This window comes from Rana temporaria, chromosome 8, assembly GCF_905171775.1.
Source record: "Rana temporaria chromosome 8, aRanTem1.1, whole genome shotgun sequence".
NCBI classification, from domain to species: domain Eukaryota; kingdom Metazoa; phylum Chordata; class Amphibia; order Anura; family Ranidae; genus Rana; species Rana temporaria.
The window spans coordinates 15,923,362-15,948,025 of record NC_053496.1 but is presented as its reverse complement, the minus strand read 5'-3'; the positions used below and the strand labels follow the sequence as shown (position 1 = coordinate 15,948,025).

The following is a 24,664-nucleotide window of genomic DNA, read 5'->3' as shown; positions in this document are numbered from 1 at the left end:
TCAGATTTTTGGCTTCTGAGCCTGGCACCAGTACAGCTGAAGTATGCGCTCTTTCTCTTCTGTAAAATATGACATCACATTGAAGCGTCGGTCTCGCTCGGGATGGACGGTCTGCACAGCGATTTGCTGCCTTAATTGTTCCAAAGCCTTCGACTTTACACACTGGAGTTCTCGAGCAATTCTTTTAATATCCTGCTTGGATGCCGACTCTGAAAATACAAAAAGTTTTTTTTTTTTTTTTTTTTATAAATACAGTTACTAAGACCATCATTCTTACTCTGCCTTCCCCACCTAGTGAGCGATGGATCAGGAATAAGCAAAACTGTTTTTGATTTGACCCCCCCCGGCTGATTTGATTAGTGCCGGCCAAGACGATCTCCCTACCTTAGCCGCGCCTCCTCCTCAGACTGTTCCGTGATAGGCGGAACACTCATTTTCCCAGCGGGGCCTCTGTTTAGTGTTCCGCCTATCACGGATGCCTTCTCATCCTCGGACGAGAGGATGAGAAGGCATTTAGAACACACCCAGGGAACATACTTAACCCCTTCCCTGCCAGTGGCATTTTTATAGCGATGATCGCTATAAAAATGCCAATGGTCCCAAAAATGTGTCAAAAGTGTCCGCCATAATGTCACAGTACCATTACTGGTAAAAAAAAAAAAATATTGGTAAAAATTACATAAAAATACCCCCTATTTTGTAGACGTTATAACTTTTGCGCAAACCAATCAATAAACGCTTATCGTGATTTTTTTTTTACCAAAAATATGAAGAAGAATATGTATCGGCCTAAACTGAGGGAAAAAAATAGTTTTTTTATATATTTTTGGGGGGATATTTATTATAGCAAAAAGTAAAAAATATTCATTTAAAAAAAAAAAAAAAAAAGTTTTTGTTTATAGCGCAAAAACGAAAAACCGCAGAGGTGATCAAATACCACCAAAAGAAATCTCTATTTGTGGGGAAAAAAAGGACGTAAATTTTGCTTGGGAGCCATGTCGCACGACCGCGCAATTGTCAGTTAAAGCGACGCAGTGCCGAATCGCAAAAAGTGCTCTGGTCTTTGACCAGCAATATGGTCCGTGTCACTGCCACAGAGAACGGCGAAGATTTGTTTACACTCACCTCTCTCCGTTCTTCAGCTCCTGTGACCCGATCGCGGGACACCGGCGACGATCGGGTCCACGGGTGCGGTCAGAGAGATGAAGACCGGGTTCACGCGCGACCCACGGCTAGGCATCTAAAGGGCAACGTACCTGTGCCCAGCCGTGACATTCTGCCAACGTATATCGGCGTTAGGCGGTCCTTAACCTCTCAGCTACCAGCCGCCGTCAATTGACGACGGCAAGGTAGCTCAATTGTTCTGACAGGACATCATATGACGTCCTCGTCTTTTAAAGCCGCTAGGGGGCGCACGCACCCACTGCGTTACTGGGAACACAGTGCGCGTTCCGGGCGGCCGCGATTGCCCAGTTACTGAGCAGGACCGTGGATCTCTGTGTGTAAACACAGAGATCCATGTCCTGTCAGGGAGAGGAGACCGACGCTGTGTCCCTTGTGCATAGGGACACAGATCGGTCACCTCCCCCCACAGTTAGAACACTCACTAGGCTACATATTTAACCCCTTCCCCGCCCCCTAGTGGTTAACCCCTTCCCTGCCAGTCTTATTTATACAGTAATCAATGCATATTTATAGCACTGTTCACTGTATAAATGTGAATGGTCCCAAAAATGTGTCAAAAGTGTCCGATGTGTCCGGTATATTGTCGCAGTCCCAATAAAATAAAAAAAAAAAAAAAAAAATCGCAGATCGCCGCCATTGCTAGTAAAAAGAAAAAAAAAATCATAATTATGTCCCCTATTTTGTAGGCGCTATAACTTTTGCGCAAACCAGTCACTATACGCTTATTGCGATTTTTTTTTTTTACCAAAAATATGTAGAAGAATACGTATCGGCCTAAACTAAGAAATTTTTTTATTTTTTTTAATTGGATATTTATTATAGCAAAAAGTAAAAAATATTGAATTTTTTTCAAAACTGTCGCTCTTTTTTTGTTTATAGCGCAAAAAATAAAAACCGCAGAGGCGATCAAATACCACCAAAAAAAAAGCTCTATTTGTGTGAAAAAAAGTACGCCAATTTTGTTTGGGAGCCACGTCGCACGACCGCGCAATTGTCAGTTAAAGCGACGCAGTGCTGAAAGCTGAAATTTCGCCTGGGCAGGAAGGGGGTGTATGTGCCCAGTAAGCAAGTGGTTAATAAACAAATATAGATCGATGTTCTCCAGCTGCCCTGTAACGTTTGCCACGTACGCCTCACTTGCCCTTACATCAGATACCGCTAGCAGCTTCCAAATCTCTGCTGGCGTGAGGCCAATAAAACCTTTTAAAAGATAAAGTGAAGCGGGATCCATGACGGCTGCTTTTGTAAATAATTCATTGGTGATGAAAAGATGTCAGACTGGGAATAGCTGCTGTGTTGTCATCGCACCACATTACCTTTCACTGTCTGCATGGTTTCAGAGATGAGCCGTCGTAGGCTTTGATCTGCCTGATGGATGAGACTGGCCGAACAGATTTCACGATCCCGTTCCTGTTAACAGAGGATGGCAGATAATTGAATAAATGGGAACCGACAAGAAGTAAGGTGCAAAACTCGGAGCAGCAGTACATACACTGCTCAAAAAAAATGAAAGGAACACTTTTGAATCAGAACTCCTGGGATATTGATCTGGTCAGTTAAGTAGCAGAGGGGTGTATACTGGTGGTGCAATGGATCACCGCTGATCCGTGATCCGAACGGGTCACCCCCTTCGGATCGGCACACTATGTGATCCGCGGATTGCCGCGCGGCCATTGCATTAGGAAAGGCCACGGCTTCGGCCTAGCTTCGGAGCCGCGCCCATCTTGGTATACCCGGCGGCGGCCCTCCTCTCTGTTCACATCCACAGAGGAGCCTGTACTCGTGGGACGGACACACACACCGCTGTCTGAGGTCTGTAAGGGGGACTGGGGGTCTGCACTGAGGGGTTACTGTCTGTACTACTGGGGGGGTGTCTGCACTGATGGAGGGTTGCTGTCTTCACTACTGGAGGGGGGGGGGGTGTCTGCACTGAGGGGGGGTTACTGTCCATACTACTGGGGGGTATCTGCACTGAGGGGGGGGTTGCTGTCTTTACTACTGGGGGGGTGTCTGCACTGAGGGGGATACTGTCTGTAGCACTGAGGGGGGTTACTGTCTGTAGCACTGAGGGGTGTCTGCACTGATAGGGGGGTGGTGTCTGTACTGAGAGGGGGGGGTGTACTGCTGGGGAGGGTCTGTACCGATGGGGGTGTCTGCACTGAGGGGGGACTGTAGTTGGTGGGGGGGTGACACCATTTTTTTTGCATCGGGTGACACCAACCCTAGTGGCGCCACTGCAGTGGGAGAGATGTGGATATTACAGTGGGGGGGGGGGGGGGGTGTGTGGATATTACAGTGGGGGGGGGAGATGTGGATATTACAGTGGGGGGGGGGGGAGAATTTATTATTTATTTTTGCCGATCCGAAAAATGATCCGATCCGTGACTCCTGATCCGAGGAACGATCCAAACCGTGAGTTTTTTGATCCGTTGCACCCCTAGTGTATACAGAGGGAGTTGTTAGGCTGGGTTCACACTACTACACTACTTTCATCCTACTTTGCTCTGTGTTCAATGTTTCCCTATGAGAGCGTCTTGTAGCGTCCTACACAAGTCCTACACAAGTCGGTCCGACTTTGAAAATGCTCCCTGTACTACTTTTGGTCCTACATTGATCCTACTTCAGGCCCATTGAATATCATTGAAGTCGGACCAAAGTAGTATCCTGTTCATGAAAGTAGGATGGATGTAGGACCAATGTAGGATAAATGTAGGACCGATGTAGCAGAGCAAAGTAGGATGAAAGTAGTGTAGTAGTGTGAACCCAGCCTTAATCAGTTTCAGATGCTTTGCTGTTAATTGAACAGGTGCACTAGATGGGCAACAATGAGACGACCTCCAAAACAGGAATGGTCTTTCAGGTGGAAGTGTCTGACATTTTTTTTCCCTACTCATCTTTTCTGACTGTTTTTCACTAGTTTTACATTTGGCTAGGGTCAGTGTCACTACTGGTAGCACGAGGCGATACTTGGACCCTATAAAGGTTGCACAGGCAGTCCAACTCCTCCAGGATGGCACATCAATACGTGTCATTGCCAGAAGGTTTGCTGTGTCTCCCGGCACAGTCTCAAGAGCATGGAGGAGATTCCAGGAGACAGGCAGTTACTCTAGGAGAGCTGGACAGAGCGGTAGAAGGTCCTTAACCCATCAGCAGGACCGGTATCTGCTCCTTTGTGCAAGGAGGAACAGGATGAGCACTGCCAGAGCCCTACAAAATGACCTCCAGCAGGCCACGGGTGTGAATGCCATTAATGTCTAAACCGCTGGCAACAAAAGTGAGTACCCGCCCTAAGTAAAAATGTCCAAATTGGGCCCAATTAGCCATTTTCCCTCCCCGGTGTCATGTGACTTGTTAGTGTTACAAGGTCTCGGTGTGAATGGGGAGCAGGTGTGTTAAATTTGGCGTTATCGCTCTCACTCTCTCATACTGGTCACTGGAAGTTCAACATGGCACCTCATGGCAAAGAACTCTGAGGATCTGAAAAAAAGAATTGTTGCTCTACATAAAGATGGCCTAGGCTATAAGAAGATTGCCAAGACCCTGAAACTGAGCTGCAGCACGGTAACCAAGACCATCCAGCGGTGTAACAGAACAGGTTCCACTCAGAACAGACCTTGCCATGGTCCACCAAAGAAGTTGAGGTCACGTGATCAGCGTCATATCCAGAGGTTGTCTTTGGGAAATAGACGTATGAGTGCTGCCAGCATTTCTGCAGAGGTTGAAGGGGTGGGGGGGGTCAGCCTGTCGGTGCTCAGACCATACGCCGCACGCTGCATCAAATTGGTCTGCATGACTGTCGTCCCAGAAGGAAGCCTCTTCTAAAGATGATGCACAAGAAAGCCGCAATCCTTTTGCTGAAGACAAGCAGACTAAGGACGTGGATTACTGGAACCATGTCCTGTGGTCTGATGGGACCAAAATAAAGGTATTTGGTGTCAGATGGTGTCAGGCGTGTGTGGCGGCAACCAGGTGAGGAGAACAAAGACAAGTGTGTCTTGCCTACAGTCATGCGTGGTGTTGGGAGTGTCATGGTCTGGGGCTGCATGAGTGCTGCCGGCACTGGGGGAGCTACAGATCATTGAGGGAACCATGAAGGCCGACATGTACTGTGACATACTGAAGCAGAGCATGATCCCCTCCCTTCAGAGACTGGGCCGCAGGGTAGTATTCCAACATGATAAGGACCCCAAACACACCTCCAAGATGACCACTGCCTTGCTTAAGAAGCTGAGGGTAAAGGTGATGGACTGGCCAAGCATGTCTCCAGACATAAACCCTATTGATCATCTGTGGGGGGATCCTCAAACAGAAGGTGGAGCAGCACAAGGTCTCTAACATCCACCAGCTCCATGATGTCGTCATGTAATGTTGTACCCCTCCTGCCCCTTCGTCCAGGTCTCCCGTCCCACTGGGAGGCCCAAGCAACCAGCGGGCACGTCCACCAGATGGCCGGAGACCTGAACAAAGCCGGAATCGGCTTTGTTCAGTCTGAAATCTAGTAACCCGGAAGTGACATCACAAAATCGCTTCCGGGTTGCTGGCATCCTAAAGTCGCCACTTTTAAAAAATAGAAAGGTGTTCAAAAAACGCAGATCTCAGGGTTTTGAATACTTTCAAGTGCAGAAGAGGGGTTTGGTGTCTTTTATAGACCCCGATCCCTCCATAAAGAGTACCTGTTACGGTCACAAGGGATGTTTACATTCCTTCTGACAGCAATAAAAAGTGATAAAAAAATTAAAAAAGGACAGTGTAAAAAATAAATAATTGAAATCTACAGAATTGGCACCTCATATCGGCTATAGGCTTGAAAGGCAGCTGAAAAAAAAAAAAAAAAAAAAAAAAAAAACAGATATCGATCCCGTACAAACTATAAAAAAATAATGTTTTGCATTAACTGTGGAACTTAGAGCACTTTCACACTGATCGCGCCTGAAAACTGCCTCCCATTCACTTCAATTTGTGCTTTCACACAAATCTTTGGGGCGGGTTTAAAGCACTGTAAACAGCGCTTCCAAAACGCCCCTGCCCATTAAAATGAATAGGCAGCGCTTCCAAAGCGCCGCAAAAGCAATTTGAAAGCGCTGCAAAACGGGTCCTTTTTTCCTTTTATATAAAAAAAAAATTGGCCAAAAAGTGCCGCAAAAGCTCTTCTAAAACACCGCAAAAATGACCGGTGCTGTTTTAGCGGCGCTTCAGTGAGAAAGTAGCCTTACATAGTATGATAATATATCACAGTTCATTTACCTACCCTTTCCTCATTATCATCGTCTAGAAGTCGCACAGGGTTTTCCAGGGCTCGACTCAGCAAGTCATTGATTCGTGTACTAAAATAAATAATAATAAAAAAATAAAAAAAACACACAATTTAGTAGATACTTAGAATATTCAAAATAAACTCACATTGAAACTGACCCCTTATACACATACACACACACAAAATGTTAACAAGGGCAAGTTCACCTTCACAGAAAAATCTGTAAGGTGAACTTACACAGCACCCCCTCCTCACTCACCCCCTGTCAGGAGGTACATTTAGAAGCATTCTAATTGGTCAGCGCCAACCAATCAGAACTCGCGTAGCCTGTCCTCTCAGCAGGGAAGAAGATAGAAAGCTGAGGGAATTTCTAAGCGCCGGAGCAGCAAGGGCTCAGAATGGAAGATCGCCGCGCTGCAGGAGGGGGTCCTGTGCAAGTTCACCTTACAGATGCTTAAAGCTGAACCTACACTTTAAAGTGGTTGTAAACCCTGACATATATCCAGTGAAGTGACTATCCTCAGATGATACACAGAGATGAACACAAATCCTTCTACATAAACTATACCCGTCTATCTACAGTCTTCAAATTTTTGAATAAAGCTTGTCTGAGAGTTCAGAAAAAAAAAAAAAATGGGTGGAGATGTGAATTACACACTTCAGAGCTCAGTGAGGAGAGGTCTGAGAGCCGATTGGAGGGAAGGGACACACACCCCTTTACACAACACACAGGAACAAAGCGGAGGTTGTCATTCTGTTGGAGTTCCTTCCCCTGTCACCATTCTTCTCTTGGTGTCTGGAAAATGTGTTAGGAGTGACTCATGCTGATAGCAGAGGAACGAAGCAGCAGACAGAAATGACACTTAGTGCTCCTAATTGAGAGAAGTCTGAGGTCTACAACCACTTTAATATAAATTAGGTCTGTTATAGTATATAATATATTTAGAGTACATGTGCAATGATTTGGTCTATGTCACATACAGGAACCTACATAGCAAGTTGTTTCCATCCTTACTCATCTACTACGCCTCCTCCAGAGCTGTCCAGGAAAAGACTGTTCTCTTCCCAGGTGTTCTTCTCAGGGTTGGGCTTCTCCATTTTCCTCTCCATCAGCAGGATTGTCCTATCCATTACAGGCTTCTGTCTGTCTTTATTCCTCTGCAAGCAGCTTTCAGTCGAGCACTGCAAATACAACTGACAGAATCCCAGAGAATCTGAGAACGAATAAACAATGATCGATACACAGCAGTGCATTTTTCCAATATTAGGCGGTAGAATTTTAATGCAAAATGAAGGAAGGATTTCTGGATAGCCGCACTCCAAAACTTGTTGTTTTTATATACTTTATATATTGTATTGTATTGTACTAAAACTTTAGTGCTTAACCACTTAAGCCCCGGACCATTTTGCAGCTAAATGCCCAGGCCAGGTTTTGCGATTCTGCACTGCGTTGCTTTAACAGACAATTGCGCGGTCGTGCGACGTGTCTCCCGAACAAAATTGGCGTCCTTTTTTCCCCACAAATAGAGCTTTCTTTTGGTGGTATTTGATCACCTGTGCGGTTTTTATTTTTTGCGCTATAAACAAAAATAGAGCGACAATTTTGAAAAAAAATCAATATTTTTTACTTTTTGCTATAATAAATATCCCCCAAAAACATATAAACATTTTTTTTCCTCAGTTTAGGCTGATACGTATTCTTCTACCTATTTTTGTTAAAAAAAAAAAAAAAAAAAAAAATCGCAATAAGCGTTTATCGATTGGTTTGCGCAAAATTTATAGCGTTTACAAAATAGGGGATAGTTTTATAATTTTTTTTTTTTTACTAATGGCGGCGATCAGCGATTTTTTTCATGACTGCGACATTATGGCGGACACTTCGGACAATTTTCACACATTTTTGGGACCATTGTCATTTTCACAGCAAAAAATGCATTTAAATTGCATTGTTTATTGTGAAAATGACAGTTGCAGTTTGGGAGTTAACCACAGGGGGCGCTGTAGGGGTTAGTGTTCACCTAGCGTGTGTTTACAACTGTAGGGGGGTGTGGCTGTAGGCCTGATGTCATAGATCGAGTCTCCCTATAAAAGGGATCACACGATCGATGCGCCGCCATAGTGAAGCACGGGGAAGCCATGTTTACATACGGCTCTCCCCGTTCTTCAGCTCCGGGGAGCGATCGCGAGGGGGCGGCTAGAAACGAATAGCTGCCCCGTCGTCCCGGATCGCTCCCCGCGGGTTAGCGCCCGCCGCATGTACCGGGGGGGTCCCGATCGGACCGCCGACCCGCGGCAAGGAGGGGACGTACATGTACACCCATATACCTGTACGAGCCATTCTGTGGACGTACATGTACACGCGGCGGGCGTTAACCAGTTAATCATAGCAGCTAGAAGCTAACTGGTGTGCAAGCTAGCTTCAAAGAGCCATGGCTGCCAGGATGATTGATGACAAAGAGCAACAGGCACTTAGAGATGATACATTGACAATGCTGGCCCTAGATACCGGTAAGGCAGGACGGACAGAAATATAATATATTAAAAGGACTACCTCTTGGCAATATCTTATTGGACAGGAGGCAAGTGGGGTTGGTTACGAGTGGGTGTGAATGAATATGTAAAAAGTACACACAGAAGGAAAACCGCCCCTTTTTTCTGCTGCTGGCTCTTGCCTGAGCCTCATGGCTCTCTCTCTCTTAAACCCACTTGAGGCCAGCCGATGAGACCCGTGTCTATAGGATGTGATAAGTATCGTTGATGTTCTTTTGTCATATAATCTGTATAATTCTCTGTAGTGTTTGATGTTAGCATATTCCTATTTTCTTGGGAAATAAATGAAACATTGTTTTACTAAGCAGTGTCTTTACTTTCATGGATCCCCTTAAATTATTGTGCTTATCAGAGTCATAATAGACTAGCTAGTTATAGGTATAGACAAATTAATACATAGAGGCAATAAATAGAGGGAATCCGTAACCACCTTCGGAAGATTTGTTTGTATAGTGTAGCATTTACTTCAGACACTAAAAAACAAATGACACATTCTACAAAAACATGTTCAAACATATACATCAATCATTGAAAGTGTGAGTATATCTTACACAATACAAGTGAAAGAATCATATATGGACACTAGTTACAGCTCCCAGAGTTAGGAGGCCAATCAGAACACCTATACAGGAAAAAGCCCAGAGAATGAACAAAGGAATACTTATTAAAATACAACTCAATATGAATGGGGCACTTTAGAAAAGGGGCCAATTATGGACAGCACGGTGGTGAGTAACAATCAGACAAGCAGGAAGTGAACAGAACAGAGAAGAAATAGAGCAATTTTGAGCAAAAACGAACAATGAGGAAGTGAAGAGAGGAATGTCTGCAGGTAAAGGATGCTTATTATAAAAAAAAAAAATGTTTTCCTTTACAACCCCTTTAACCACTTGCCGCCTGGTCAATAGTAAATTGACGTCCGGGAAGTGGTTCTGAAATCCTGACTGGATGTCTATTGACGTCCTGCAGGATAACATGCCGGCGCGCGCAGCGTGGCGATCGGTGATGCGGGGTGTCAGTCTGACACCCTGCATCTCCGATCTCGGTAAAGAGCCTCCGGCGGAGGCTCTTTACCACGTGATCAGCCGTGTCCAATCACGGCTGATCACGATGTAAACAGGAAGAGCCGTTGATCGGCTCTTCCTCACTCGTGTCTGACAGACGCGAATAGAGGAGAGCCAATAGGCGGCTCTCCTGACAGGTGGGGTTCGCGCTGATTGTTTATCAGCGCAGCCCCCCTCGGATGCCAACACTGGACCACCAGGGAGTGCCCCCCGGTGCTCAATAGAGCAAAAGAAAAAAAAACACCAATAAAAAAATATATATAACACAATCGATGCCAATCAGTGCCCACAAATGGGCACTGACTGGCAACATGGGCACTGGCTCAAATGATGCCCAGCAATGCCATCAGTGCCAGCCCTCAGTGTCCATCAGTGCCACCCAGTGTCCATCAGTGCCACCTCTAATGCCCAGTGCCCACCTGTGCCACCCATAGGTACCCATCAGTGCCACCCATAAGTGCCCATCAGTGCCACCTATGAGTGCCCATCAGTGCCACCTCATCGGTGCCCATAATTGAAGAAGAAAAACTTACTTATTTACAAAAAAAAATAACAGAAAGAAATAAAAACTTAATTTTTTTGAAAGATTTCGGTCTTTTTTTAGTGGTTGCGCAAAAAATAAAAAATAAATCGCAGAGGTGATCAAATACCACCAAAAGAAAGCTCTATTTGTGGGAACAAAATTATAAAAATGTCATTTGGGTACAGTGTAGCACGACCGCGCAATTGTCATTCAAAGTGCGACAGCGCTGAAAGCTGAAAATTGGCTTGGGCAGGAAGGTGCGTAAGTGCCTGGTATGGAAGTGGTTAATAACATAAAAAAAAAACGTAATTTTTTACAACCCAAAAAACGTTTGCGTGTACGCGGCATTAGAATGTCTAATGTGGAAAGCCAGTAAGGAATGGAAAGTACTTACACTTCCGCGCCAGCTGGTACACCTCGTACCGCATGCTCTGATAGTAGAAATTATCATCCAGTATGAAGACCACAGGAAAATGTACGGGATTAATACAAACATGCCGGGACCCCGAGTTGGAACGCGAGGCGGAGATTAAGCCTTGACTTGCCAGGCATTGGCAAAAGCGCTTCCACAAACGGTCTTTGATGTCGCCGGGGGCTTGTAGGAGAGGAGAGCGGCTGGACACGGACTCTACCAGATGTTCCAGGCACTGCAGGAGTTGCTGGCGGTACGTCTTCCACAGGGATTGCTGCAAAACAGGGGCATTTATTACATATATATTGTGCGCTGGACAGATTATGCACTTCGGAAAGAAAATGACAACTTACATTTTTAGAATTTTATATTTTTTAACCACTTGCCGCCCGCCAATGACAAAATGACGGCGGCAAAGTGGTTGTAGAATCCTGACTGGACGTCATATGACGTCCTCAGGATTCTGAGCCGCTGCGCGCCCCCGGGGGCGCGCATCGCGGCGATCGTTGTTGCAGGGTGTCAGTCTGACACCCCGCAACACCGATCTCGGTAAAGTGTCTCTCACGGAGGCTCTTTACCACGTGATCAGCCGTGTCCAATCACGGCTGATCACGATGTAAACAGCAAAAGACGGTAATCGGCTTTTCCTCACTCGTGTCTGTCAGACGCGAGTAGAGGAGAGCCGATCGGCTGCTCCTCTGACAGGGGGGGGGTTGTGCTGATCGATTATCAGCACAGCCCCCCCTGAGGATGCCCACTGGACCACCAGGGATGCCCACTGGACCACCAGGGATTTAAATCAAAGGTATGCCACCCTAGACCACCAGGGATGACACATAATGGATGCCAATCAGTGCCACAATGGATGCCAATCAGTGCCCACAATGGGCATCACTGATTGGCAGGCATTGTTTGGCACTGATTGGCATCCATTAGTACAACACATTAGTTAGTGCCCATCTATGCCCACCCATGCCGCCTATCAGTGCCCATCCATGCCACCTATCAGTGCCCATACGTGTCGCCTATCCCTGCCCATCCGTGCCGCCTATCCCTGCCCATCCGTGCCACCTATCTGTGCCCATCTCTGCCACCTATCTGTGCCCATCTCTGCCACCTATCCGTGCCGCCCATCAGTGCCGCATATTGGTGCCCATCATCAATGCCACCACATCAGTGCCACCTCATCGGTGCACATCAGTGCCACCTTATCAGTGCCAGTCAGTGCAGTACCATCAGTGCCCATTAGTGAAGGAGAAAACGTACTTATTTACAATGTTTTATAACGGAAACAAAAAAAAAATGTTTTTTTTTTTCAAAATTTTCGGTCATTTTTTTATTTTTTTTTGCAGAAAATAAAAATCTCAGAGTTGATCAAATTCCACCAAAAGAAAGCTCTATTTGTGGGTACAAAATGATAAAAATTTAGTTTGGGTACAGTGTTGCATGACCGCGCAATTGTAATTTAAAGTGCAACAGCGCTGAAAGCTGAAATTGGTCTGGGCGGGAAGGTGTACAAGTGCCTGGTATGGAAGTGGTTAAAGTGATTGCAACGGTTTATAATTTTTTGTGTTATTAAATTTGTCATATCTACCCTGTGCAATGGTTTTCACAGAGCAACCCTGAGCCTCCTCTTCTTGGGTCCTTCTCCCTTCCGAATGCCCCCATAGCAAGTTTCTTATTATAGGCACACTCAATCCCGAGCTGGGCTGTCCGCATACATTGACACACAGCGCAGCTCGGCCCTGCCCCCGCCCACTCTCTCCACACAAGATTTGATTGGCAGCAGCAGGAGACTTTTTTTTTCCTAAGCAAACGAAAAAAAATACTTTGGGGTAGATTCAGATAGAATGGTCTATCTATCCGCCCGGCGTAACGTATCTCAGATACGTTACACCGCCGTAATTTAGGGCGCAAGTTCTGTATTCAGAAACAACTTGCGCCCTTTGTTACGGCGGCGTAACATATCTGTGTCGGCGTAAGCCCGCCTAATTCAAATGTGGATGATGTGGGCGTGTTTTATGTATATTAACTGTGACCCCGCATATTTGACGAAAAAATCCCAGTGCGCATGCTCGAAATTCCGCCGCAAATCGTCATTGCTTTCGACGTGAACGTGAATTACGTCCAGCCCTATTCGCGAACGACTTACGCAAACGGCGTAAAATTTTCAAAACGACGCGGGAACGACGTCCATACTTAACATTGGATACGCCTCATATAGCAGGGGTAACTATACGCCGAAAAAAAACTAACGTAAACGACGTAAAAAAATGCGCCGGCCGGACGTTTCTGAATCGGCGTATCTAGCTAATTTGCATATTCCTTGCATAAATCTATGGAAGCGCCACCTAGCGGCCAGCGTAAATTTGCAGCCTAAGATACGATGGTGTAAGAGACTTACGCCGGTCGGATCTTAGGGAAATCTATGCGTAACTGATTCTATGAATCAGTCGCATAGATACGACCCCGCACACTCAGAGATACGACCGGCCGGACTCAGAGATATGACGGCGTATCTGAAGATACGCCGTTGTATCTTCTCTCTGAATCTACCCCTTTGTTTTTCTTGTTTGCAAAATGTTTTAACAGAAGCTAATATTTTTTCGCCTTCACTGATGGGCACTGATAGGCTGCACTGATGAGGAGGCAGTGATGGGCACTAATTGGCTGCACTGATGAGGAGGCAGTGATGGGCACTAATTGGTTGCACTGATGAGGAGGCAGTGATGGGCACCGATTGGCTGCACCGATGAGGAGGCAGTGATGGGCACCGATAGGCTGCACCAATGAGGAGGCAGTGATGGGCACCATAGGCTGCACCAATAAGGGAGGCAGTGATGGGCACCAATAGGCTGCACCAATAAGGGAGGCAGTGATGGGCACCAATAGGCTGCACCAATAAGGGAGGCAGTGATGGGCACCGATAGGCTGCACCAATGAGGAGGCAGTGATGGGCACCGATAGGCTGCACCAATGAGGAGGCAGTGATGGGCACCGATAGGCTGCACCAATGAGGAGGCAGTGATGGGCACCGATAGGCTGCACCAATAAGGGAGGCAGTGATGGGCACCAATAGGCTGCACTGATGAGGAGGCAGTGATGGGCACCAATAGGCTGCACCGATGAGGAGGCAGTGATGGGCACCGATAGGCTGCACTGATGAGGAGGCAGTGATGGGCACTTATTGGCTGCACTGATGAGGAGGCAGTGATGGGCACTGATTGGCTGCACTGATGAGGAGGCAATGATGGGCACTGATAGGCTGCACCGATGAGGAGGCAGTGATGGGCACTGATTGGCTGCACTGATGAGGAGGCAGTGATGGGCACCGATAGACTGCACCGATGAGGAGGCAGTGATGGGCACTGATGATCAGTTCCTGGTTAAAGCGGTAATAAACCGATGAAGAAAAAAAAAAAAAAAAGCTTGCAAAACAATAGCATAATGGGCAAGTATGCATCGCATACTTGCACATTATGGGATACTTACAAAGCCCCCCGCAGCACGCCCATTCATCGCTAAGGGGGCTGACATGTTCCCCTGGCGCTTCTTCTGGGTTTGCGGGCTCCGCTGCTGTGAGTGGCCAGAGCTACAATGACATCACTCCCGAGCATGCGAGTCCTCCGTTCCAGCAACAAGGAGCTGTGAAGTTCTGGCACGATGCGCCGGACCTTCGGAGCGAATGCGATGCTGACGTCATTTGCCGCAATGCACGTCGGGAAAGTTTCCCGACGGAGCATGCGCACTACGTTCGGCGCGGGAACGCGCCTAATTTAAATGATCCACGCCCCCTACGGTATCATTTAAATTACGCACGCTTACGCCGGCCATTTTTACGGAGCGCCCACGCCAATTAAGGAGCTACTGCTTCGTGAATGAAGCGTAGCGCAGGTAATTTACGGAGGCGCAGCGTTAAAACGGTACGCTGCGCCTCCATAAGAGTGCACGCCCTCTACCTGAATCCACCCCACTGAGTTTACTGTTGCGGGTTTAGTAAAACTTTAAACTGAGAAATATAATAATAAAGTGACATGAATTGGCAGTAAATAGAAGCCAATAACACTTTACGGTATTTGCCTAACACTACACAACGCTCCTCAGCACTTTGTGCACGTTGCCCACACTAGCTGGCTACACAGACTCATACTGCATTAGCAAACGCCATCTTTAGTGAGGGAAGGAGCAGGTGACTGCTTCATAAGCTCCGATTGGCTGGCAGGCGGAAGCGTCGCCTTTATCATTGGTCAGTTCACTCACTTCTCTTCCGCCCGGTTCCGGAGACTGGCAGGAAACCTCGCGAGACTCGCAGGGCGATTCTTCTTCTTCAAACGCATCCTCCGCGAGGATCTCGTCATACGACAATAAGACCATGGTGTACGCCGGGCTCGCCTTCTCTTTCAGCGCGGCTGCCAAGGTGGACTTCCCAGCCCCGGGCAGCCCGCACAATAGACACAACCCCATTGGCCAGATTCTCTCGCGCGCGCTCATTGCTGACGCTCTGTTCCAGCAGTGCGCCTGCGCCGGGGAGGATGATTGGCGTTTCTGCGGGCTATTGACTTTGCTCGGGCACGCCCACACGGCGAGAGGGGCCGGCCTGTCGCTATGGTGACGCGACTGGTCCAGCTAATGGGATAGCGGGAAAGTATGGTGGCCGCCTACGTAGGCATGAAGTAAGATTCGGATTTGTGATGTGGGCTTCCTGTTGTGGTCCCAAGTCCCGCTCCGGTCCCCAAAGTGCCCCCCTAAAAAAACAAATACCTGGAGGAGCCGGCCAATAAATCTGCTTCCCTTCAACTTCCTCCAGTAGGGTGACAACGGATTTATAAAGCAGTGAAATTGCTTCAGGGTTGTCACCCAGAACATCAAAGGTGTGTATGAGCGGAGGAGGGGATCGCTGTCATCACCGCTGATAATAACCTTCCTCCGCGCCGCGCCAACGCCGTTTGGTACCACGAGCTCCACCCACACCGGCCTTGTGACCCGCAGGCCCCCCAGCGCTGAGCCCATCGCCTGCGTATCCGGGACGGTGAGTATACCTCCTTTTATAGAGCGACAAGCCCAGGGCCACGTATGTGCGTCTGATCGCCTGTCCTCCCCAACCTGCAGGCAAAACGCACAGCTCCTTAGCAGAACTCATCATGGGGGTGCCATTCATTCTTTACCCCCCCTTCTCCACGCCGCGCATCAGCAAAACGCACAAAACCGCACCAAGTGGCACAATTTTTTTTTTAAATAAAAGGGTCTGAGACCTTAACCCCTTCAATACTGGGCACCCCCCCCCCCCTTCCTGTCCAGGACTCTTTTCTGCGCTGTCACATTTTAAATGACAATTGCGCTAATATGCAGAACTGATGGGCATCGATAGACAACACTGATAGGCATTAATAAGTGGCACTTATATGCAGTACTGATGGGCATTGGTAGGCGGCACTGATAGGCAGAACTGATGGGCATTGATAGGCGGCACTGATATGCAGTACTGCTGGGCATCGATAGGTGGCACTGATGGGCACTGAGATATGCAGTACTGATGGGCATTGATAGGCAGTTCTGATGGGCATTGATAGGCGGCACTGATGGGCATTGATAGGCGGCACTGATGGGCAGTTCTGATGGGCATTGATAGGCAGGTCTGATGGGCATTGATAGGCGGCACTGATGGGCAGTTCTGATGGGCATTGATATGCAGTACTGATGGGCATTGATAGGCGGCACTGATATGCAGTTCTGATGGGCGGCACTGATATGCAGTACTGATGGGCATTAATAGGCAGTTCTAATGGGCATTGATAGGCGGCACTGATATGCAGTACTGATGGGCGGCACTGATATGCAGTACTGATGGGCATTGATAGGCGGCACTGATGGGCAGTACTGATGGGCATTGATAGGCAGTTCTGATGGGCATTGATAGGCGGCACTGATATGCAGTACTGATGGGCACTGATATGCAGTACTGATGGGCGGCACTGATATGCAGTACTGATGGGCACTGATATGCAGTACTGATGGGCGGCACTGATATGCAGTACTGATGGGCACTGATATGCAGTACTGATGGGCGGCACTGATATGCAGTACTGATGGGCGGCACTGATATGCAGTACTGATGGGCATTGATAGGCAGTTCTGATGGGCATTGATAGGCGGCACTGATATGCAGTACTGATGGGCATTGATAGGCAGTTCTGATGGGCATTGATAGGCGGCACTGATATGCAGTACTGATGGGCACTGATATGCAGTACTGATGGGCGGCACTGATATGCAGTACTGATGGGCGGCACTGATATGCAGTACCGATGGGCACTGATATGCAGTACTGATGGGCATCGATAAGCGTCACTGATGGGCACTGATATGCCGAATCGCAAAAATGGCCTGGTCATTAAGGGGGCAAATCCTTCCCGGTCCTTAAGTGGTTAAAAGGGAAAAAATAAATAAAACATTTCGGGGTTACAGTTGTGATAAGAATTAGTAGGCTGATGTTATTCATGTCTTTTCATTTCAGATTGCTTGTTCTTTCTACACGTTGCCTTCTATGAACCCGCAGATCTCCGGCTCTGTTTGAAGCTGAAGACAAGTAAGAGAAAGTTGAATAAAACGTCCTTTGTTGTTTAGTGTCGGAGTTTCTCCTATATCCATAATTAGAGTTGTCCCGATACCACTTTTTTGAGACCGAGTACAAGTACCGATACTTTTTTCCAAGTACTCACCGATACCAAATACTGATACTTTTTTTTTTAATGTCATGTGACAATGGCAGAATTTTTTTACCTTAAAGTGGTTGTGAAGTCACAAAACCCCATTTTTTTTTTTTAGAAGCCCAGAGCCTGTGAACAGCAGTAAATCTTTAGGCTGTGAGCAGATTGGCCTCTACATTTTCAGCACAATGCCAAAAAATAGAGAGCAACTGAGAATGTGCAGAGCAGGGTGAGACATTAGGGGAGATTTACTAAAACTGAAGCACTCAGAATCTGGTGCAGCTGTGGATGGGAGCCAATCAGCTTCTAACTTCAGCTTGTTCGATTAAAGGTTATCGGTTCTAATAGTTAGAAACCACGTCGGGGGATCTAAAGTTTAGTAGTTTGCTATGTTGTGCACACACAAAGGGCCAAATCCACAAAAGGGATACGACGACGTAATTGCTGTTACGCCGTCGTATCCCTGTTCCTAACTATGGAACTGATCCACAGAATCAGTTTTCCATAGATAGGCAGAAGATCCGACATGTGTAAGGGACTTACACTGTCGGATCTTAGGATGCAGTACCGTATCCGCCGCTGGGGGCATTTCGAGTCGAAATGCCGCCTCGGGTATGCAAATTAGCACTTACGGAGATCCACAAAGCTTTTCAGCTTCGTTTTTTCTCCGTAAGTTTTAGTTTGCATACGCAAAATTAGGGCTGCTTTTACAAGGTGTAAAGTTAGTACACCATGTAAAAGCAGACCTTTCTGTCCAGCGACGCGATTTTTTTTTTTTTTTTCCCGCCGTATCTTTTTTTTTTTCCCCGACGCAACTTTATTGACCCGTCGCAATCCACAAAGCTCGACGTAACGTAATTTCGCGCTATGCACGTCGGGAAAATGATGTCACGAACATGCGCAGTACGGCCGGCGCGGGAGCGCGCCTAATTTAAATGGGAATCGCCCCCATTTGAAGAGGAACGACTTGCGCCGGCGGAATTTAAGTTACACAGCCCAAAATTTCTAGGTACCGTATTTATTCGTGTATAACGCGCAAAATTTTATACCCAATTTTATACCCAAAAAAAATTCCAAAATTGGGTGCGCGTTATACACGAGGACTCAGTGGCGGCCGCGGGAGTGGGCGTTCCTGACATGTCTGTGATTGACGTTTTGCCCAAAAACGAGCTCCCCCCGTCGCGTAAGCCGCGTCACGATTGGCGAAAGGAGCCGAACGGCCATGCGCAGTATAGCGCCGACTCGCCGTTCGGCTCCTTTCGCCAACCGTGACGCGGCTTACGCGACGGGGGGAGCTAGTTTTGGGCAAAACGTCAATCACAGACGTGTTGGGAACGCCCGCGGGACTCGCAACTCGTGAATATGCTGTACAAAGGTACCGGTATGTACAGCATCAAAAAAATAATAGCCTTAATCGGATTGTAATGTGGGGGGGGCAGTGTAATAAAAATTAACTCGAGAAGAATGGGAACAACTCTTTGGTGTATCTGATGATGAATCTGACTTTGAAGCATTTTAAATAAATATTGTTACCAGTAATTTTATTTCAGTATTGTGTTTATACCAGTTTATACCAGTTTACATTGTCAATAAATGATTTTTGGCAATTTTAATGATTTTATACCGATTTTTAATCGAAAATTAGGGGTGCGCGTTATACACGGGTGCGCGTTATACTTGAATAAATACGGTAAGTGCTTTGTGGATCGGGCACTTAGGTAGAAATTTTAAGGCAGTGTAACTTAAATGGAAAAAAATAAGTTACGCCGGATCTTTGTGGATTTGGCCCAAACTCTTTAGTTTTTGATGATTATGTGATTCTTGAGTTTTTATATTGATTGTTTTTCCTCTGTCTTTTTTTCCCTCAGCATGCCAAGTTGTTTAGTTCCCGGATGTACATTTTCCTGGAGAACCAGAACTGCGGAAACCATACTTCATGTTTTTCCTAGGAAATGGGATACTTTACAGATTTGGTTGGAAAAAATCTTTGTAGCGGACGAGATGATGGAAGATCTCATGACAAAAATTCACAGTTCCAGAAAGGGGGCTTATCGGATCTGCTCCAGTCATTTCAAGGACGATGACTACGAGGTACGGGGCCCTAATAAGGTTCTGAAAAAAAGTGCAGTGCCGTCTATGAATTTAAAACCACCGGTAGAACTTCACGTAGACCATCTTTACAGTAAAAGACCGGATGAGGAAATGCAGCCTGCACCCTCAGAGTCTTACTCGCAGCAACCTGTGCCTTTGGAGCCTTCCTCACAGGAGCCTGTGCCCTCAGAGTCCCCCTTGCTGGACACAGAACAGCATCAAGATCAAAGCTTGCTTTCTGTTTCATTGACAGAGCCAGAAGAGATCATTACTGACGGTGAGAATCTGAACATCGAATTCATGTCTGTTGAGGAGTATCAAATGGAGCAAATGGTTGAATCCTTGAGTGAGTACGTGGAAACCAGCGCTACAAACCTCGAGCCTGTAACGCAGAAACAAAAAAGAAAGTATACACCAAGAGTTCGTCGAACGGTAGGCATGGTCACCAAGCACTGTCCCACTCACGTGCACAAAAGCACTCAGTATGATAAATTTGCTGGGAAGAAAAGTAAAATTGTGCAAGTAGAACGCCGGAGACCACACATGTCTATAGGGGTGCAATGCAACCTGGCAAACCTACCGTCTCTAAGCAGATTCGAAGTCAAGGCCGGAGCTACAGAAATCGAGGAGGACCAGAAATACATCAATTTTGTCTTGCAGTCGACTTTTCTGCCAGACCTACCAAGCGATACCAGATCGGTGGAGGAATTTATAACGAGCCCACTTTCTTCAACTCGGATCCAACCCCCTCCACCTAGTCCAAAAGGTAGACTGCCGGAAGATAACTCCCGTTCTTTGAAACAATCCGAGTCTAAAAAAGTTTCAATTTCAAAACCACGGAGTCGTATTGAAAACTATAGATTGCCCGTTAAAGAGGATCAAAAGGTTCAAAAAGAACTTTCAGAAGATGAGATGTTTCGAGATCCTGAGGACCCCGATATATCTTTTCTTCCAGTTCAAGATTCAGCCGAGCCCATTTCTTACGCCCATGAAAATAAATATCTGGTTTTCGGTTCATGTTTAGATGAGCTTCTTTGGAATTGCAGATGTAAAGCAAGCAGCACCTGCACTGGAAAAGTCAGAAGAATCAAAAAATATCTGGTCGGTTCTGCACTTGTGGTGACGGGAGTCTGTTCAAAGGATCACAAGTTTCGCATGTGGGCAAGTCAACCTTTTGTTGGCCGAATGCCTGTAGGAAATCTATTGCTTTCTGGTGCTATCGTTTGCAGCGGCTCTCATTTTCAAAAAATTAAGGATTTTTTCTCTCTTCTGTGCATGCCAGATATTTCTCAATCCACACACAATAAGAACCAGCAAAAGTATGTCTTCCCAACAATCGATCACCACTGGAAAAACGATCGCGACTCCGTGTTAAAATCTTTGGGTAAGAAACCCGTTGCACTGGCTGGCGACGACCAGCGTGACCCTCCAGGAATGGCTAAAAAATCTTCTTCTTACATCTTCATGGAGATCAACACTCAGAAGATTGTCGATTTCCAAGTCGAGGAACTCCAGCCAGGAGAATCGCCAGACATGCTCGAGCCCAACGCGTTTCATATAGCGCTAGAACGTCTCTTGAACGACAAACTAAAAGTAAAAGTCGTTACAACTGACAGACATTCTGGCATTAAAAAGTTTCTGAGAAGTCAGTACTGCAATATCCAGCACAAATATGATTTATGGCACTTGGCAAAATCGGTTGAGCGCAAACTACAAGCTGCCAGTAAAGAAGAAAACTGTGCCCAATTGTCCGCCTGGGTTGTCCCAGCCAAGAACCACCTTTTGTGGTCTGCGAGTACATGTGATCAAGACCCCCAACTTTTGAAAGAAAAGTGGCTTTCGATTGCTTGCCATGCTACCAATATTCATCAGTGGCATTCTGCGTCGCAGTACCACTCCTGTCACCATTCCACCATTTGGCCAGAAGGGGCGAACAACTATGACTGGTTACAGGCTGGGTCAGCAGCTCATTGTAAGTTGAAGGAGATCGTACAAGACCAAAGACTCCTCAGAGACTTGGAGCAGTTGCCGCATTTTTGCCACACCGGCGGCCTTGAAGTCTTCCATGCCCTGGCCCACAAATATCGTTCAAAAACACACAACCTTTTTATTGACGATATGGTGGCGCAATCGCAGCTCGCCATCTTGGATCACAACCATAACATCAGTCGCATGCAAGCGGTAATTAAAAGACTATATGCTTATAGCGACGTGGAGGGAGTTTTACATTATCGCCAATTTTACAGTAATGGCAAAAAACAATGGACAGTGTCAAAGCTATATGAACCTACCAATCGGTTATTTCTGTTTGATATTTTGTCAGACACCGTGGCCTTTGCATTTGGGGAAAAAAACTTTCCCTGGCAATCGAGAAGGAGGGACACACAATAAAAAAAATATATATAATTATTTATATAAATACAGTAAGGGGGGGAAAAAGTATTTGATCCTCTGCTGATTTTGTATGTTTGCCCACTCACAAAGAAATGATCAGTCTATAATTTTAACCCCTTCAATACCGGGCTTTTATACACACCTCAATATCGGGCCTATTCTGGCACTTCTCTCCTACATGTACAAATCATCAAAATTACGCAGATACCCCCAAACATTTTATGTTTTTTTTAGCAGACGCCCTAGGGAATAAAATTCATGAATTAAAAAAATAACAAAACAGTAAAGTTAGCCCAATTTTTTTGTAAAATATGAAAGATTGTTACACCGAGTAAATAGATACCTAACATGTCATGCTTTAAAATTGCACACACTCATGTCAAACTTCGGTACTTAAAAATCTCCATAGGCAACGCTTTGACATTTTTTACAGGTTACCAGTTTAGATTTACAGAGGAGATCTAGTGCTAGAATTGTTGCTGGCACTCTAACGCACGTGGCGATACCTCACATATGTGGTTTAAATGGCGTTTACATATGTTGGCTGGACTTGCGTGTGCGTTCGCTTCTGCGCGCGAGCTACCGGGGACAGGGGCGTTTTAATTTTTTTTTTATTATTATTATTATTTTTTACATATTTATTTACACCTTTTTTTTTTTTATCACTTTTATTCCTATTACAAGGAATGTAAACATCCCTTGTAATAGGAAATGTGTGTGACAGGTCCTCTTTATGGAGAGATGTGGGGTCAATAAGACCCCACATCTCTCCTCCAGGCTGGAAAGCATGAGATCGGTGAAAAAAATTTCACCGATCTCATGATTACTGTTGCTTAGTAGCCGCAATCGCGGCTTTGTTTACTTACGGGGACCCGGGCGTGACGTCATCACATCGCGCCCGGGTCCTCCGATGGTCATAGAGATGATGAAATGGATACAGCGCCCAGAGGCGATTCAGTTCGCATGTGTTGCGCTTTACAAGTCTCTTTCTCTCTCTCTCTCACTGGTGACCATCTGGTCCCCAGTCATCTCTATGCTTCCTGCCTGCGCCGGACGATTCCTTCTCCAGGCCCCCGATGGCACGGGAGAGCCCGGAGAAGCACCGGATGGCGGCGGGAGGGGGGGATGTCCCCTCCCGCCGCCTAGAAGAATGATCAAGCGGTGGAATCGCCAATATGATTGTTCTTATGTTGCACAGAATCGCCGGCAGAAGAGAAGGATATCTGAATGATGCCTCTAGCTGCAGGCATCATTCAGATATCCCCCCACAAAGCCCAGGACATCGTATGACGTCCACCCGGGATGGGAGATCCCATCTGTGGACGTCATATTACAATGGGCCAGTATTGAAGTGGTTAATGGTCGGTTTACTTTAACAGCGAGAGACAGAAGAATAACAAAAATATCCAGAAAAACTGATTTCAGAAAAGTTATAAATTGGTTTGCATTTTAATGAGTGAAATAAATATTTAATCCCCTATCAATCAGCAAGATTTCTGTCTCCGATGTGTCTTCTATACAGGTAACAAGCTTACATTGGGAGCACTCCATTAAAGGGAGTGCTCCTGATCTCAAGTTTGTTACCTGTATAAAAGACATCTGTCCACAGAACCAATCAATCAGATTCCAATCTCTCCACCATGGCCAAGACCAAAGAACTGTCCAAGGATGTTGGGGATAAGACAAGGCTGGAATGGGCTACAAGACCAATCGCCAAGCAGCTTGGTGAGAGGGCGACAACAGTTGGTGCAATTATTAGATTAGATCAGATTTCAATCTCTCCACCATGTCTAATGCCACATACACACGATCGGAAATTCTGCCAAGAAAACCGTGGATGGAATTTTGGCTCAAACTTGTGTTGCATACACACGGTCACACAAAATTCTGACTGTCGAGCGCAGTGACGTACAACACTACGACGAGCCGAGAAAAATGAAGTAAATTCCGACAGAAAAAGTCGGATGGAGCATACACTCGTCGGAATTTCCAACCAAAAGCTAACTTTTCTTGTCGAAAATTCTGATCGTGTGTTCGCAGCATAAGACCAAAGAGCTGTCCAGGGATGTCTATGCCAACAAGGGTTTTGCCCCCGAGTACTAAGTCATGTTTTGCAAAGGGGTCAAATACTTATTTCATTCATTAAAATTCACATCAATTGATAACTTATTTTGAAATGCGTTTTTCAGGTATCGTTTTTGTTGTTATTCTGTCTCTCACTGTTCAAATAAACCGACCAATAAAATTATAGACTGATAATTTCTTAGTCCGTGGGCAAATGTACAAAATCAGCAGAGGGTCAAATACTTTTATTTTTTTCCCTCGCTGTAAATATGTATAACATAATCTCTTTTTAGATTTTAGCAAACTGTAAAACTTTGTATTTATTTTATTTTTTTTTATGCACATGTAGGGGCAGATCCTCGTACAGCGGCGCATTTATGCGCCGGGCGTAGCGTATCTAAGATACACTACGCCGCCGTA

At 46.2% G+C, this 24,664-nt stretch overlaps 2 protein-coding genes across 2 annotated transcripts; one reads left to right on the top strand and one right to left on the bottom strand.

Moving 5' to 3' along the window:
* PSTK (phosphoseryl-tRNA kinase) lies at window positions 1–15,528 on the bottom strand. Its single transcript, XM_040322134.1, has 6 exons — window positions 15,249–15,528; window positions 10,971–11,262; window positions 7,455–7,653; window positions 6,434–6,509; window positions 2,502–2,595; window positions 1–209 (listed from the first exon to the last, which is right to left on the bottom strand). Exons 1-6 carry the CDS (start codon window positions 15,477–15,479, stop codon window positions 1–3), a joined length of 1,101 nt encoding a protein of 366 aa, XP_040178068.1. The 5' UTR covers window positions 15,480–15,528.
* Window positions 15,478–22,242, top strand: LOC120946701. Its single transcript, XM_040361331.1, has 3 exons — window positions 15,478–16,017; window positions 17,503–17,574; window positions 19,564–22,242. Exon 3 carries the CDS (start codon window positions 19,565–19,567, stop codon window positions 22,175–22,177), a length of 2,613 nt encoding a protein of 870 aa, XP_040217265.1. The 5' UTR covers window positions 15,478–16,017; window positions 17,503–17,574; window position 19,564; the 3' UTR covers window positions 22,178–22,242.
* Window positions 22,243–24,664: the final 2,422 nt, after the last annotated feature.